The sequence below is a fragment of the Papilio polytes genome, unplaced genomic scaffold, assembly GCF_000836215.1.
Source record: "Papilio polytes unplaced genomic scaffold, Ppol_1.0 DF824135.1, whole genome shotgun sequence".
In the NCBI taxonomy this organism is placed as follows: domain Eukaryota; kingdom Metazoa; phylum Arthropoda; class Insecta; order Lepidoptera; family Papilionidae; genus Papilio; species Papilio polytes.
In genome coordinates, this window is record NW_013525069.1 from 2,010,653 (window position 1) to 2,027,817 (window position 17,165).

At 33.6% G+C, this 17,165-nt stretch overlaps 3 protein-coding genes across 3 annotated transcripts in view; 2 read left to right on the forward strand and 1 right to left on the reverse strand.

Moving 5' to 3' along the window:
• The first annotated feature begins 2,941 nt into the window (after positions 1-2,941).
• On the forward strand, positions 2,942-7,332 carry LOC106099226 (epidermal retinol dehydrogenase 2-like). The gene is made up of 7 exons (XM_013277692.1): positions 2,942-3,046; positions 3,813-3,951; positions 5,507-5,658; positions 6,091-6,268; positions 6,416-6,601; positions 6,952-7,134; positions 7,205-7,332. Coding segments are annotated over exons 1-7 (921 nt in total). The 5' UTR covers positions 2,942-3,044; the 3' UTR covers positions 7,286-7,332.
• Positions 7,283-10,773, reverse strand: LOC106112006 (EF-hand calcium-binding domain-containing protein 1-like). Its single transcript, XM_013294236.1, has 6 exons — positions 10,553-10,773; positions 9,921-10,052; positions 9,345-9,447; positions 7,779-8,041; positions 7,555-7,677; positions 7,283-7,466 (listed from the first exon to the last, which is right to left on the reverse strand). The coding sequence occupies exons 1-6, from the start codon at positions 10,771-10,773 to the stop codon at positions 7,364-7,366; spliced, it is 945 nt and encodes a 314-aa protein (XP_013149690.1). The 3' UTR covers positions 7,283-7,363.
• Positions 10,774-13,220: 2,447 nt separating this feature from the next.
• Positions 13,221-17,165, forward strand: part of LOC106099330 (mucin-2) — a 44,598-nt gene continuing 40,653 nt past the window's right edge. Inside the window, exon 1 of the mRNA XM_013277850.1 lies at positions 13,221-13,401. The gene's annotated coding sequence lies outside the window, so the exon portion shown is untranslated. The remainder of the gene's footprint in view (positions 13,402-17,165) is intronic.

The following is a 17,165-nucleotide window of genomic DNA, read 5'->3' on the forward strand; positions in this document are numbered from 1 at the left end:
TTGTTTTGTTTTTAGTGCATTTTGTTTTGTTTTTCGTGTATTTTGTTTGGAAGTCGGTTTTGTTTTTTTATTAAAAAGTTTATTTTTGTAGTCAACTTCATGTTTTCCCACAATCATTTTATGTTTTTTCTCGATTTCTTTTTACATTTTGTTATTTGTTTTTAAACCACTCTATCACTAACTACCAGTTTATTTAAGTCAATTAAGTACACTGAAGGTCATTTTAAATGTAAAGTTTGTATTCATCAGGAATTAAAATCTTTAATTTATAAAAAAAAATATAACACCTTTTAATGCCACAATTATGATGTAAATTTTAAACGAAATGAGTGCCAATTGTCAACGGCGTTACTATAATAGAGTTTACCAACGATAATCGACCTTGTACTAGAAAGCAGTCGATGGTTTTTTTTTATAAATGCGCACACATTGGTCCAAGGTCACCCTTAAACTATTTCAATTAAATTTAAATGTTGGCAACATGTAAATTAAGAAATTAAAAAAAAACATGGAATGCGGTACTACACGTATTTTCCACTTCGGTGATTATTGTAAAAAGCTATTTACTGTATATGCTGTGTTTTTCATTTCCTGTTTACTTTTAAATATATGATTGAAGTAATAATGGATTATAGCGTAAATGTATAGTATATTAAAACAATTTAAAAGAAATCTTTGTACGCATAGAAGTAATTAAAATAACCAAGGTTTTATGAGTGATTAACTATCTATAGATTAAAAGTTCATGATACAAATTATTCTATCTTGACGTAGCCTTAACAATACTCTGTCCTGTACTATCTGTGCCTTAAGCATGTGCTTTTATTAATTAAACAGCGTATAAAGCAATTTTGAGTATAAATTGATTAATAACGAATAAGAAATAACAACGTAATAATCAATCGTCCAATAAAAATCCAATATTAATTGAAAAGAAAGTTGTTTGACGTTTAATGTTTCGATGGTTCCTATGCAGACTATCGTAAGACACAATTTTGCGATTTTCGCTTTATTATCTTACTAAATTCGAATTTACGTATAAACTTAAAAGTAACGTTAGAAAAAGAACCGTAGTTATTACTTGCCTATTGTATGCTATTATTTAATTCGACTTATAAAATTGTTTAACGTTTTGTTTTGCATATTAGGGAATATGCATGTATTTTTTTTTTTAAACAATTCTACTTGTTTTAAAATAACCAGAAAAAAAATTGACGCAAAAATATTCAACCATTGAGCTAAAAATAATAAAACAAAATTACGACCATTTTCGAGCGACTAAAACGCGACCAGAGTTGACATGAGACAATTGACGTCAATCGTCTTATTCCATTCATAACATACATACGCTCAGATGGCACTTCGATGTAAAAAACAACAAAGTATCTCAAGGTCAAAAAGTCAAAAATCGATTCATTTTTACAATTTGGCGTCATATGCATATTGCCTATTGAAGGAACTTACGATCGCTTACGTAGGAGCCGTGCTTAATTATTATCTTTTTTTTTAATTTTAAATATTTTTGGTAATGACTGCATTCAGAATTATGCATAATCGAATGCAAGTCGCATTAAATTAACACAAATTCGACCTTCATTTTGTAGCCGGAACAATTATGACAATGTTAATATCAGGGTTATTATGCTGATAAAATGATTTCCAATACATATTATTTTATAAATTATTATTTTTCAAGCTTCTTAAATGTTTTTATATAGAAACGTAAGTGTTAATATTTTATTTCCTATTTTAAAATGTTAAAAACATCCGGTACGAAACGTTTAACATTTAGTACACTACGTCAATGTCCCATTAGTGTTTATTTATTTTATTAGTTTTTTTATAAATATTGGTGAGATATTTATCATAAAATTGGCATTACTTCTCGAACAAGGTTTTACTTTTGGATAATTGAATTTAGTATGAAGAATGTATAAAATAAAAACAGTAGTGCGATTTACTGTTTTTATCTTTTTTGCATATTTTATCTCATACTTCGGCTGTACAGATTTTGAGTTATTTCTAAAAATTATTTTATTTTATTTCATACTCACTTTAGACTGATTTTTGCGCGCGAAATTAGAAGATTAATAATAATATTCTACATCTGTGAATCATCAGTCCATTCAATTTTCGCATTTATGATGTTAGTAAAATAATGATTAGTGAAACAATCAAGTTTGAATTTAAAAGAGATAGCAATTTTTAATGTCTTCTAAAGGCTTTGAAACATAACATATTGATGGTAAAACTTCTAGGCCAAGGTTTGGACAGTACGGTTACAGATATAGTGAAGTAATATGATTGATAGGGCCCATTCCATCGCTGGTGTTGTCAGTTGCCTCAGAGCGCCGCGAGCGTGGGAGGCGCTAGTGTGACAGCTGTCATCTGGATGTAGTCTATTACAAATGTCACGGTTACGTCACATATTTGTAATACTCTATGGCAAAATATTATTAATGTTCCTTAAACTAAGCAATGTATGATATCAAATTTAACCAATTGCTATCGCTTGATGAATTTCTACTTATAAAAAAATGTTTATCGTGATCAAAATAAGGATATAGGCCTATTCCTTGACCACAAGAATTTCATTCAGAAAGATTAAAAAAAACGCAAAATAAAAACCGCAACTTGCTTAATTATGAAATTGCAATTCGTAATTGTCAGGCGCGAATTTACTTAAAGATTACTACAGTATTTAATTAAAGAAAAAGTTAATTTTTCTTATTAAATCTGCTCTAATAGGCCTCGTTAGTGAATATTATAGGATTCTGAGTGTGGAAGTTCTATCACAAAGCTCTTCATTTGTTGATGGAATCTGTATGAGGTTTGTAAGCTACGTATTTAATTAATGGGGTGTTTGTTTATATTGTGTCCAGACATATTTTTTATATGTCTTATCGTTCACAATTAACATTGAAAGAAGTTCAGTGGTCGTCCCACTTATCTATGCTTATCACACGTTATCATATGCTGTATTAAATGAACGGCGGCCAATCTTCAGTCGACCCAAGTGCTAGCAGGGATCACTGTTAGGAATAATGTAAGTTTTATTTAATTGCAGTTCATATTGCGACATTCATTTTATTTTTAGTCATTTTAAATGGCACAGTTTTGTTATCTAGGTTGACATTTATTTAACGTAACAGACAAAATAAACGAATTTATAGTATGAATGAACGGCATTATTTTCGTAACGGATTTTATTATAATTGCTTATTTTAGTCACTATTTTCTCAATTATGTGTAAATATTTTCCAACAGTATTACAGTTGGTTTAAAATAACAAAACATTTTCGAAAACAATGAAAAATGTAAGTTTTCTCAGACGAAACAAAATCCTATCATAAACATTGTTATCCTTCACAATCTCATAGAAAAAAAAGGATAACTATATACTTTTTTGTAGTTGTAACAGTTGTGGAAACGCAATTTTATAATTTTACTATCGAATATCAAAGTTAATTGAAATTCCATGACTTTTTCGAACATTAAAGTTACGTGATAGCAAACTGCAATACACGATTCTCAGTTATATTGCTACTCGGGGACCTCGCTAATGTCAAAATGGTTAAAAAATTACAAATTTTGTTTAATAAATCAGTGAAAAAATATCAGTGTGCGAATATAACTGTGTATTTATTAGAGAAGATTTTTAGTTCTGGCCTGTACTTTATGAGGTCGAACAGCCCTATTCGATCTGCCAAGTTCAATACCATCAAATTTTCTGAAAAAAGTTAATACGAAACATGTATCAAGATAAATGGAATAATACAAATAATTAAAGACATGTTCGTTGTATATTGCAGGAGTAGAGATAACTCGCCTCTGCGTTTAATACGCGAACTCCTGTGGACTCTTCTAGTGGTCAACTTCGAAATCTTGCGCGCCATCTATCGATGGTTCGTGCCAGCAGAGCGCAAAGATGTCGCCGGGGAAGTTGTACTGGTATGATGCAAATAAACTTTTCTTTATTTCTGTATTAGCTGTTGCTCGCGACTTCGACCATGTGAAATTACCCACTGATAACGTAGCTTTTTAAAGTTGAAATTTTTAACCTCTAGCCAGTAGTTTTTGACATTTTTATAACATTAGTACAGACGACTTCGCCCGCGTGATATTAAATAAATAATACAAAATATAGCCTATGTTATTCAAAGATAAAAAAACCTTTCAAATGGTGAAAGAATTTTTAAAATCGGCCCAATAGTTTTTGCTTGAATCAAATACATACAAAAATACAAATCTTTGCTCTTCACAATATTGGTATAGATAAACGGATAAACATGAATAAAATCAAATAGGTGGCCCTATTTAAATTAATTCAGCTTGTAAGGATATCAAAGGACATATAAATTTACAAAAATTACTATAAACGATAAATTCATCCATTACAGATTGTACGATTTTTTCTGCACTTTGTACCAACAGTCATAATCGTACTAATTATCTCAACAAAACAAGTGATTACAAAAGCTGTGTGAAAATCCGGGAAAAATAGTAATTAACTATAAAAAACATATTGTTTGATAAAATAAAAATGAATAATAAATGTTACGAGGATGGATGAATCGCATGTTACAAGGAGAACGTTAGTTATGACTGTGGAAGGGTACACCGGTAGAATTAGACCTGGAAAGAGATGGATGGATTGCGTGAAAGGTGACATCAAAAAGGGAGTGATGAGTGATGACGTATGATAGAGTTATTTGGAGGACAAAAACCTGTTGTGCTGACCCTACAGGAGTATGATAAGGGGAATGATGATAAAAATAAAAATGATTTAAAAGACCTTTAAGAATTACGATGAGGATGTGTCTGAACTTAAAATGATATCTTCTATTGCAATATTATTATGATGTATGTTTTTAACTTCTACGTAGATTAATATCGTAATTCTGTAGTGATAACATATAATCAAAATACGATTGCCAAATAAATAAACAATATCCGGGTTATTTTAAAAAATGTTTGGTTACGGCTATGGAAAATGGACGCCAATTGATACTGAGATCAATAAAGATTTCTTTCAGTTTATGTAAATGAACTTCTACTATACTCTATACTAATATAATAAACCGTAAACACACCTTACTTCGTGGCGTAGGAAGTCAGAAATCACAGCATACTTTTGAATATTTATTTCTTTAATAAAAAGTACACTTACGACACGCTTTAGGCTACATATTTTCTCGCTATTAAACTTAGGGAGTAAATAAATTGGAAAACCTTCATGTGGGATAGGTACCAAACTACAAGCTGCCAAAATTAAGGAAGCAAGGTTATTATGGGAATGGTAACTTTGACATTTGCAATTGAGAATTTGACTAATGTAAACATTCAAGTTTTTATAATTACATGCGGATGTAGCCGCACGGGAACAGCTAGTTAGTTAATACGCTGTACCCATTTTATTGCATAATGAAGCCTCTAGGTTTTTCATATATTTTCCCTGACGTCTATTTAGCATAGATAGCTTGGTAATTAAACATAATGTGTTTAGATCACAGGCACAGGCCATGGCATGGGCCGAGAGATGGCGCTGCGGTTCGCGCGGCTTGGCGCCAAGGTTGTCTGCGTCGACATCAACGCCAAAAACAATGAGGATACCTACAACATGATATTGTCCGAAAAGGGAAAGGCGTACAAATACGTGTAAGTTAACGAAATGTAAATCAAAAACTACGTATCCCTCGTTAACCTGACATTATTCAGGAGTAAACATGAGTAAACATCTCATGATTTACTCCAGACTTGATTTATATCTGTGCCAAACTTTAATGAGATATGTTGAACCGTTTCAGAATTGTACATGAACATAAAAAAAAACTAAATTAATGTATTCCACTAAAACCACAACTATTTTCGGGATCACAAATAGCCTATGCGTTCTTCCGGACTATCTTCAATATCTATGCCAAATTTCATCCAGATCAGTTCAGCTGGCTACAAACTCTAGCAAACATCCATCCATCCAAACATTCGCATTTATAATACTAGTAAGACTAGAAAGATAGTAAGACTAGTAGACTAGTAGACTAGATTAAATAAAAGTCTTGAAAAATTTCCCAATCATTTGAATATCAGTTGCGATGTAACGGATCGTGCGGCGGTGCTGCAACTGGCTGAGCAGGTCCGTCGAGATGCGGGTAATGTGGACGTGCTGGTCAACAACGCGGGCATCATGCCCTGCAAGCCCGTCACCGAGCAGACCGAGAAGGAGATCCGACTCATGATGGATATTAACGTCAACGCTAATATATGGGTATTCAATTTATTACTAAACCTATCTTATTCCTTAACAAATATTAATTACTACTTACTCTTGGTAGCAGTATTATTGCTTTTACCAAAATACCAAAGTAGGAGTCACAATTTTCAATCGCAGTAATGTTCACTATTCTTTCGCTAGTGTATTCAAGCGTTCCTGCCGGCAATGATAGATCGTAACCACGGTCACATCGTAGCAATGTCCTCGATGGCGGGACTAATGGGCATCCGCAACTTGGTGCCCTACTGCGGCTCGAAGTTCGCCGCGAGAGGAATCATGGAAGCCCTCGCTATCGAACTTCGAGGCGACCCGAGGGATACCAATGGAGTTAGTATATTTTACCATTGGACTTTGGATCGACTAAAAAAATGTAGTAGGTAAAAGCATGTATTGAAAAATTTCTGTAGCAAAGCCTGTTGAGGTTTCATTTCAAACTATACTGTGTAGAATGTTTGAAAGCTTAGTACGTAGTTACTGGTTAGTTAAAGCCAAACTCTTTAGAACTACACGCATTTCAATATATTCCTAATTTAGTATAACAATTTGCACCCTTGTAAATTTTTTCAGACGTATAAAAGCGCCCACATAACTATTTTAACGATTTTTGTAGCAGCTTGCTTATTTCAATTCAGATAAATTATTTGTACTAACTATAACAACTGTGTTTCCACCCTCAGATTCACTTCACGACTGTATGTCCTTACATCGTGAACACCGGACTATGTCACAAGCCTCGCATCCGCTTTGAGAAAGCCATGAAAGTTGTCAACGCTGGAGAGGCGGCTGACATCATCGTTGATGCCGTGCTAAGGAATGTTATGGAGATCACTATTCCTCCTGAACTTCATTACATGAATCGGGTATGATAATGCTATGTTATTGTGAATTGTTCTTTATTCGTATATATTTAATGATGGTTTTTATTTGCAGTACATTCACCGGCTGCTCCCGTTCCCCGCAGCCGCCGCTTTCAACGACTTCTTCGATACCGGCGTCGACGCTCACGACTGAATGTTTAGATCAATTTTACATTTTTGTAGTAAAATATTTTTATATTATACGTTTGTATTATTTTACATTTTCACTATTTTATTTGTTGTTTAAATTTTTGATAAATGCCATAGCCTGTCTTTTCGAAGGTAGACATTGACCGAATGCTTCTAACAAAAGAGGTTCCTGTGACACAGCCTCTCTGAAATCAATAAACGACAAATCATTTTTTTTATCATTTCCGTGCCCATTATATTAAAATAAACATGGAGATGAACTTCCTCTCTAACCTGTAGTCGTCTAAAGAGACTTTACCATCTTTGTCTACATCTAATTTCTTTAGTACCAGCTCCACCAGGTCTCTCACTCCTTCATCTGGATCCTCATCTCCTGGCTGCTTCAATAAGGAGTTCCTGAAAACATTAACAAAATGTCAGTCTACCACAAGGGTAGATAACATTATAAAAAATCATAAATGAGGATTGGAATATCTAAAATAAAACTGAAAACTCACTTTAAAAGTACAAACATCTCATCTCTAGTTATATAACCATCTCCATTAAGATCGTAGACAGAGAAGCAATGAATACGTCTCTCTTCATCTGTTCCTTTGAGCAATTTACTGAGCCCTCGTGCCCATGGTTCGAATTTAATAGCGCCTTCACCTCCGCCCACACCGCGCTCCCACGTCGCCCACACTCGTTCCAGCACTGCCTCCTCGGTCACCAAATCAAATGTACTGTGCATCACATCTCTGAATGTACATTGGTCTATGCCCTGGTAAGCATATGAACATAGGAAATAAGGAAAAATACGAATTCTTCTATACTAGGTAGAAAGAGTATAAGATCAAAGATACTTCTTGGGGACTTTCAATCATCATCCGCCTTTATCTGCCCACAGCTGGACAGGACATAGGCCTTCCTCCACGCCTTACACAAGAGTAAATAGAAATAATTTGTACATTTAAAGCTATTACAAATAGTTTATTCCGGAAACCTTTATCTTATTAATACTATAAATGCGAAAGTTTAGATGGATTATGTTTGTTAGAGTTTGTAGCCTAAACGGCTGAACGGATTTCGATGAAATTTGGCATAGACGTAGAGGATAGTCTGGAAGAACACATAGGCTACTAAGTTTTTTTTTTAATTCTACGCGGACGGAGTCGCGGGCGAAAGCTAGTTAATATTATAAATGCGAAAGTTTAGATGGATGGATGGATGGATGTTTGTTAGAGTTTGTAGCCTAAACGGCTGAACGGATTTCGATGAAATTTGGTATAGATGTAGAGGATAGTCTGGAAGAACACATAGACTACTCACTTTTGTTTTTTTAATAACACGAACGGAGTCGCGGGCGAAAGCTAGTAAAGTAAGTTATACATGCTTAAAACTATTTTGCCTATGTCATGTTATTATTCCATTCGTATATTTGTAGAAAAATTACTGCAAACCTTTGACTAAACCAGCGCATAATTGTTCAATCGCACTTTGATTCCTATGAGCTACATGGGGAAGCGCAAACTGCTGGATTTTTAATTGTGCAACGAAACAGTTGTGCGATAGTTAAGTGAACGGGGTGCGCCCGCTATTAATCTGTCAGAAATGATGTATTTTGCTATTTCGTTTGTGTTCGTTGCGTGCGGTCTCATCATGTGGTTACATGACCCCAAGTTTATTGCTTTACTTTTTTCTACGATTACCTAAGAAAATGGAAATAGCGATCGTTTCTTGTTATAGGGACGAGTTATTGATGGCTCATGTACCTATAATGTTCGATACAATTTTCATATGATTTCAAAAATAGTAATACGGGAGCCGAATTTAATTTCTAAATTATACTGGAGTCTCAAAAACGGCGGATTGTGGGGGGGGGAGGCATGGGGTCATGAACCCCCACCGCTGAGCTGGTTGAAGCTTGACAAAATATATGTACCTGTCAAGCTCTTGACTTGACCACGACTATGTGACCCCTCTCAACTGACACTGGGTCCAATATAACAATACTAGTACAATGGACATAAGATAGACTATACCACATTGTTTTTTTTTTATTGTGCATTGCAATCTTAACTTACATCAAGCTTAGTAGGAGTTTGACCGATGACCGAATTCGGAACCATTGATTGAGCGCTGGTCACCAGCTTTCTGTACATCGAATATAATGCCTCCAGTTCATTCCTGAAAAAAAAAAACAGAATCAGTCAGAATAAACACTAACAGACTTACAAATAAACGCGGTATAAAGTTAAACTTAGTTTAACTGAGTATAAGCAAAATTTGTAGTAACATTTTGCTTATACTCGGTTTATTCTTAATTTTAATTTATACCTCGTTTATTTGGAAGGCTGTAAGTGTCCCTAATTAGCAATTAAACGACTTTTAGGGATACTACACTTTCAATAACTTATGCATAATATCAAAGTTATTTAAGTCACTGTAAATTTAAGATATTTTCTTGGAACAATCGTTAATATTAAAGGACGGTTACAATCTTAATTTAAACAAAATTTAGCGAAAATAACAACATTATACTACATCTGATTATTTACTTCAGTTCGTCGTCAACTGAAAGTTGCTTAGATAGAATTTTAAAGACAACAATTAGCTATTTTTTATACTAAAATAATTTATTTGGATAAGAATTAACTCACTTATTAAAATGTGTGCTTTTATACAAGGATTCAAGAGTTTTCTCCTTGAGTTTTCTGTGCGGCATCGCGTATAGGGCTAAAACGTAAGCGTCTATCGTCGCGACCTCACTGCGTACAACTGTTGATTTAAGACTGGGCGGAGTAAACAATACTACGAACTAAACCTTTAGGGAAAAACACGAAAGCCTACTAGGGGTGGGAAGTCGTAATACAACGAAATGAATAATACTTAGTGGACGTCCATCAGTTTTGTTAACCTATACATCGTTATGGGTTAGTCGCCTTTTAACAGTTTAAGGGCCTGTCCCACTATTGGCTGATAGAGGCTCAGATAGCTTAAAAATGACGTCACTATCAGATAAGGTAACAAAATCCGATATTATCATCACATATTTTACACGTTAGATTGTTATCAGACATTACAATTTTGTGAGACAGGCCCTTAGTGTTTCTGTTCCCTAACTGGCACTAAGTATTTTATACAAACTAATCCAATTATTCTAATTACAGCAAAGTTCACCCAATGGATTTATTTTCACTGCTTTTGTAGGTTTATTTGATTAACTAAATACTAAAATATTTGAGTCATTTTATCAATCAGCCGAAAATCGCTATAATCTCTGAATACTCACTTAGTAAACCTAGTATTCTTGAGTAACTGTTCCAGCGTTTTTTGCTGCATTTTATGCGTGGGCAGCACTGGCTTCAGGCGGGGCTTGCGGCGCGGCGCGGGAGGTGCGGGCGGAGCTCGCCTGTCAGCTGCTACGCGCCCCGCTGTCAGGAACAGCTGCACGCCTCGCAAAGCTATCGCACTAGCTGCCATACTTAACTGTTGCTTCTTGGTGGTTGACATCTAGAAAAAAGCTGGATGACTGACAACGGTTTACTATTTACAAAGTATTGATCTACTTTGTTAATTGAATGTCTTGTAAATTAATAATGTTATCAATGACTAGCTGTTGTCCGCGACTTCTGTTCGAGTTATGGATAACGTAGCTTTTTATGGTGAAAGAATTTTTGAAATCGACCCAGTAGTTTTTGAGTCATTTCAATGCATACAAAAATACAAATCTTTCCTCATTACTACATTAGTAAGTAAGTATAGAGAAATAATTACATTACGTCCTAGCTGTTTTAAAATCTCCTCTACAAGACCTATATATAGAAGACTAACAAGACAAAACTTCTGTTTGTTAAGTCTAAGTGGAACATTAAAAACAAAAAAACATCGACATTACGTTTATTTAAAATGTGACGGCACATCACTAGTTGATGATCCAAAGTGTCGATAGTGTAGAAGGCTTTCAAACATATAGTTAAGTGTTGTAGGAACAATTAGCTGAAGGAAGTAGGGGCGGTGGTGCGAGGTACCACGTCGTGGGAACTGCGTTAAATCGATCGCATTAGAGTTGTCTATAAATTGCTAAAGTTAGTTAGACTATGCCAATTTGTATCGACTTTAATTACTTAAAAGCATGCGCTGTAAGACCCTAAGAATAATACGCCTAATCTATCTTACTTCTTACTAATGTTATTAATGCGAAAGTCTAAATGGAAGGATGGATGTTTCTTAGAGTTTGTTGTTAGTCATTTAGGCTCAAACGACTAAACGGATCTCGATGTAAGGCATAGATGTAGAGGATAGTCTGAACGAACACACAGAATACGTAGCTTTGGTTTTTTTTTTTAATTCCACGCGGACGGACTCGCGGGCGAAAGCTAGTTTTTACAAATTATTGAAAATCTCTTATCCTCAATTCGTTCATAAATTTCTATAGGAAATTTCTATAGGGTGCACTGAGGTTGCTTGTAATTATATCAGGAGGAATTTTGTATTATCTAATACTAGCTTTCTCCCGCGACTCCATCAGAGTGGGATTTCAAAAACAAAAGTATGTAGCCTATGTGTTCTTTCGGACTATGTTCTACATCTATGCCGAATTTCATCTAGATACGTTCAGCCGTTTAGGTTACAAACTCTAATAAACATCTATCCATTTATCTAAACTTTCGCATTTATAATATTAGTATGATTTATCTATTTCGGAGATAATCAAGGAGTATACGTTGGTGAAATTGTTCGTGTGATTGTAAGCATATGCATGTAAGTCATGCACGTTCGTCGTTACCTATGCCATCATATGTACATTTGCATAGTGAATAGCAACTATACCATTATTATTTTAAAAACGTAGCCGTGCTATTTTTTAAATCTGCAAATAAAATTGAAGCTATATTAACGTCTATGGGGACTTTTCATACCATATCTAAATTGTAACAGGCCTTTTTTACTTGAAAGCGTAACAAAACTAAATAAATATTTAGAAAATCAAGCTACTGAATATGGTCAACGATTTTAGTGTTTTATAAGTAAAAAACTTTAGCATATAACATGGGCGTTTCTGAACAAAAGCGTTTACTTTTGCATGATAACCGCAGCTTGTAAGCGCAGTGCATACTATAGTTATCTGCGTGGAATCAACTCACAACTTCGATGTGACTTCAGATTAGAACGAAACCGCGGTATATCACTTGCCCCACGCGATATTTATGCCCGTATCACCCCCTGTTCACCACACGTCGCATTCAAAAGTATACGAAAACTTTCCCATATGATTTATCGTCTGAACTAGACGCATATCGACTGCCTCACGCCGGCGTTGCCTGGCTACAAATTTCAATGATATTGACTTTTTTGGTGACCTGCTGTCGTGTTCATTACGTAAATTACGCTACTTTGCTAATGGAATTCAGTAGGAGTTTTATAGTTGCAAATTTCTGAAGTACTCTCATAGTGAATTAAATAGATTGTTTTGGATTTTCTAACAATAAGACCCTCATATGGAAAAACTTTGAGTCATTTCTTTACTTTCTTATATTTTTGCGTACTTGCAATGTACCTTTTTGGAGAACTTCACAACTACTGTATGAGATGAACTGTCTTCTATTAGTTTTAAATAATAATCGTACAATCAAATCAATGTTCCATTTAAAAACGAAACTATTCATATTCACTGACTTGCAACGTTTTGTGATTTAATTTAACCGCCATCTATTGAAATTATACCAAACTATTTCAAGTACAGAAATGTAAGATTACCACTTGGTAAAAAATATTGTTTTATTTAAGTACTAAATGTTAAATAGATAACAAAGTAATTTAAACTTTTGAAACATTTAAAAATCGCAAACCTAAAAGCAAAGTCTTATTAAACGTGCTATTTATTTACCGTTAAAATGAAAACTACGATCCTGGTAGCACAACTGTAAACGTCAAACGTCTTTGACAAATTGTTGAGAATGAGAAAGAATTTACTCTTTGAATATGAAACAATGGCTGTTTGTTGCTTCCCGCAAAATATTTGTTTCGTTTAAAAAGTGAATCAACAAAAGTGTTGTTTAAACAATATTGTGTGTGTTTTGTGGATTCAGTTGTGGAATTGACTTTCATTGACTACTGTTTTTAAATGGTTCATGTTTGGTTAGTATTCTTTGTATTTGTATCCTGTTTATTTTCTTATACTTCTTTTGCATCAATTAACACTAACGTCGAGATTCGTTACTCCGTGAAATTGTAACGTAAATTACTTTAAATTAATAAAATTACTACCCTAACTAAAATAAAAGCATCTTTCATAATCCTTTTAAACGGTCTTGGCACTTTTTAAAATATCAATATCACTGCATCATTTAGTTCTCTTACTTTTTAAATAACAAGGCCTAATAATTTGTGCATATTCTATAATTTATCTGATGAGGTCTGCAAGTGGAAAAACTTGTCTAATTCTTTAGTCCATAATAAATGGAACTTATATTGACAGGATAACAATAAGTTACTATGTATATTATAAATTGAAATTCTACAAAAATAACTATGTAACATCATTATTGAAATACAACAAAAATGATTTAAAAAATGGATTCTGATAGTAAGCAATAGTCTAAAAATTCTAATATACAATTACAAGAAAGAAAACAAACAGCGAGACCCCAACTGTTTAGTGAGTATTGATGTCCGCAGCATAGGAACTGCAGGTGTTTTGACGGCTTTTACTCATAATATCCAAACTAAATATATGCTAAATAAGGTTGCAACGTAAAGATGGACAGATGTTTAGCATACAGAAAAAAGGTAAGCATCCTAAAAATCAGGCGCATATGTTTAATTATTTATAACACATAACCTGTGTGAAATTAAAGTATAATAAAAAAAAACATAGGCTATGTTGAGAACATAGCTTTTTAATGGTGAAAGAATTTTTGAAATCGGCCTAGTAGTTTTTGTGTTATTTCGATACAAATATATTAATCTTTCCTCTTCATAATATTAGTATACATATAGTTTTTATTTCAAGATCAGATCTCAGATTTATTCTCTACATATATTTAAAGCCTATAAAATTTACAGTATTTAATAATGAACTATCTGATATAAAATTTATTTATTACATTGTATTATTGTACAAAAACAACCAACGTTAAAATGACTGCGGTCAGTCGATTCATATGTTAAAGTTAATCATGCGTGATATGACGTCACAGTTTACGGGCAGTGTAAACACAGCCTTATTGGGCGCATGCTCGAGGTAGGTCGAGATCCGGTCCGACAGGTATTAGGGCTGCCAATTTAAAACAAATGCAGATCCAAAAACTGTGTAAAAAAAGAATTGTTAGGGTTTCATGTGTGAGTGTTTTTTTTTCTCAACGCCCACTTTTACCTGAGATAGCGATGTCAAAGCCTAGAACATGCATAATTCAAAGTTGAGTTAAATTTGAAAGTAAGAACCTTGGAGGCAACCCTAGAACCTAGGAGGCACGGTCTTTGATCCCTAACATAGAACCTGTTGTTGTACTTAAGATAGTGATTGTCGAGTTACGTTACTAAAGCTTGTATCTCAGGTAGGGTTGCTAGATTTTGATCCAAGTATAACGAACTGTGCGTTGCGTTGAAAAAAATAAATGTTTTTTTTTTTATAACAATCATCGTATTTCGTCACTTTTTAAAAGATGTGTTACGTAGTTAATATTTACTATCGACTTGCAAAGTAATCTAATCCCATAAATATGTTGTTTACTTAAATGAATAGTCTATTTCTATCTACTAAATATTTTATTATTAGATATGTCTACATCTAAGATAGGACCTAGGTATCACAACCCTACGCACTTTAGTTCGCTTTCAACTTTTAGTTGCCGGGTGTTTTCCGACATTACTTATCACGATAATAGTTTACTGCTTGGATTTTAAGTTAGTTAAGTTATACGCAATTGAGCGGATAATTGTATACTGATGTAGCTCTGATTAAACTCAACATTAATTCCATAATAATGTATTGAATATTACAGTAAATAATAAACACATATTTCGTTATTTACGGAAACTTATACTTTCTCTTCCGATTAAAATAATGTGATATTTTATGTAAACTTTGTAGCAAATTTTCAATCGAAAGTAAAATACGTCGCAGTAAAATGTTTTATTATTTTTTATTGCAAAACGCTTTTATGGAGCACATTTTTATTTAAATATAAAATAATTTAACGTACGTTAAAATAATATTAAGCAGAATCCGTTTGGCCTATATTTTTTAAAATTCTGCATCAACGTTAAAGCTGTCAGGGCCGTTTGACTGCAACCGTTTTCAGCGTAAAACCGCTAACCGTTTTTAAATTATAAATGGACTCTGATATTTTTTGTGCTGCATTGAAGCGCTGAATTCGCTTGACGATAACAACGTCCGCTTTTTCAAATGGCGTGGACGTAAGTCGTTAGTGTGGTACGCTCCAGATGATTTTCTAAACGATTTTATATGAACGAACCACTAAAAACTAGCATAAATAAGTCCTTTTGAACTCCTGAGATTTTGGTGTAATAAAATATATATTAAGTTACCCATTGACAGGTTTTTATGTTGTGATTAGTACGAGACTAGAAGTTTTCCAGGTTTGGGACTCAAAGACAATGAAGTCTTAATATTTAATTGCTCAATTTTTGACGAAAGATGCCGCATTCGTCGACGCAAGGCGAAGTTAATCAGCCTATTGTTTTATTGCGCGACATATCCGCAATCTTTAAATTGGCTTCGAATTCACATTTTAAGTAACTGATGTTAATAAGAAATTTGCTCATAGCTTTATTTCGTAAAAACATTAGTCAGTAGAACAAGATGAAAATTGGGAACGAATATGCGGCATTTTCTTTTCATAAACCTTTCAGTCAATGCATCTCAAAATTCTTTGTCTATTTGTTAGTGATGTGGGTCACCCAGTTCTATTCTGTAAAACAATTTGCCAATTGTCTATTTGAAAATTCAACATCTATGTTACATTAGCTTTCGCCCGCGACTCCGTTCGCGTGGAAGTAGAAAAAACAAAAGTAGTAGCCTATGTGTTCTTCCGGACTATCCTCTACGTCTATGCTAAATGTCATCGAGATCCGTTCAGACGTTTAGGCTACAAACTTTAACAAACATCCATCCATCCACCTAAACTTTCGCATTTATAATATTATTTATTTATTTATAATATTTGTATGATGTTTATATGAATGATTGAGATCCCAAGCTGATTAAGTTGTATTTTACATTTAAAATGACATTAAAGAGTATTTTCATAGAAGTAGACATAGACCAAATGTTCTCTTTGAGAAGAGACCAAAAAAAATCAGAATTATAAAAGTGGGTGGTATTTTAGAATGTGTTAATCTTACGGAATAAGATCATGGAATTTTATAATCTCGACATTCCAAAGACCGCAGACTTCGGTTGCTAAGTTATTCCATTTTTTTTGCAATGAAGTGTACATTTTAATGTACAATCAAAGATTTCTCACAGATCTTATGTCGTGCTTGTAATTGCTTGTCGTTCGTCAAACGTAATTAGCGCTTTAATTGCCATATCGTGTTAAGATATATTTAAGATTTATTTATTCATTGGTTATTATGTTTGTCCGTATAATTCTTGTTCTACTTTTTTTTATTTCACATTTAAGTTTAAGTACTATAATTTATAGATATTTGAACTTGTTTAAGATAAAATTTAAATACGCTTTAGAATACAGTTTGTTGTCAAGGATTTGAAGATAACCGTATTGTTTTTGCGCATAAATAGCGCAACGTGAAATGCCGTTTATAAAAATTGTACTTGAACACTCGAATCCACTCGATATGCGATCGAGAGCCGTTCGTCGAGTTTTAATTACACTGCCATTGTTAAACGAAATCGACTCGGAATTTCTGCTGTTCGC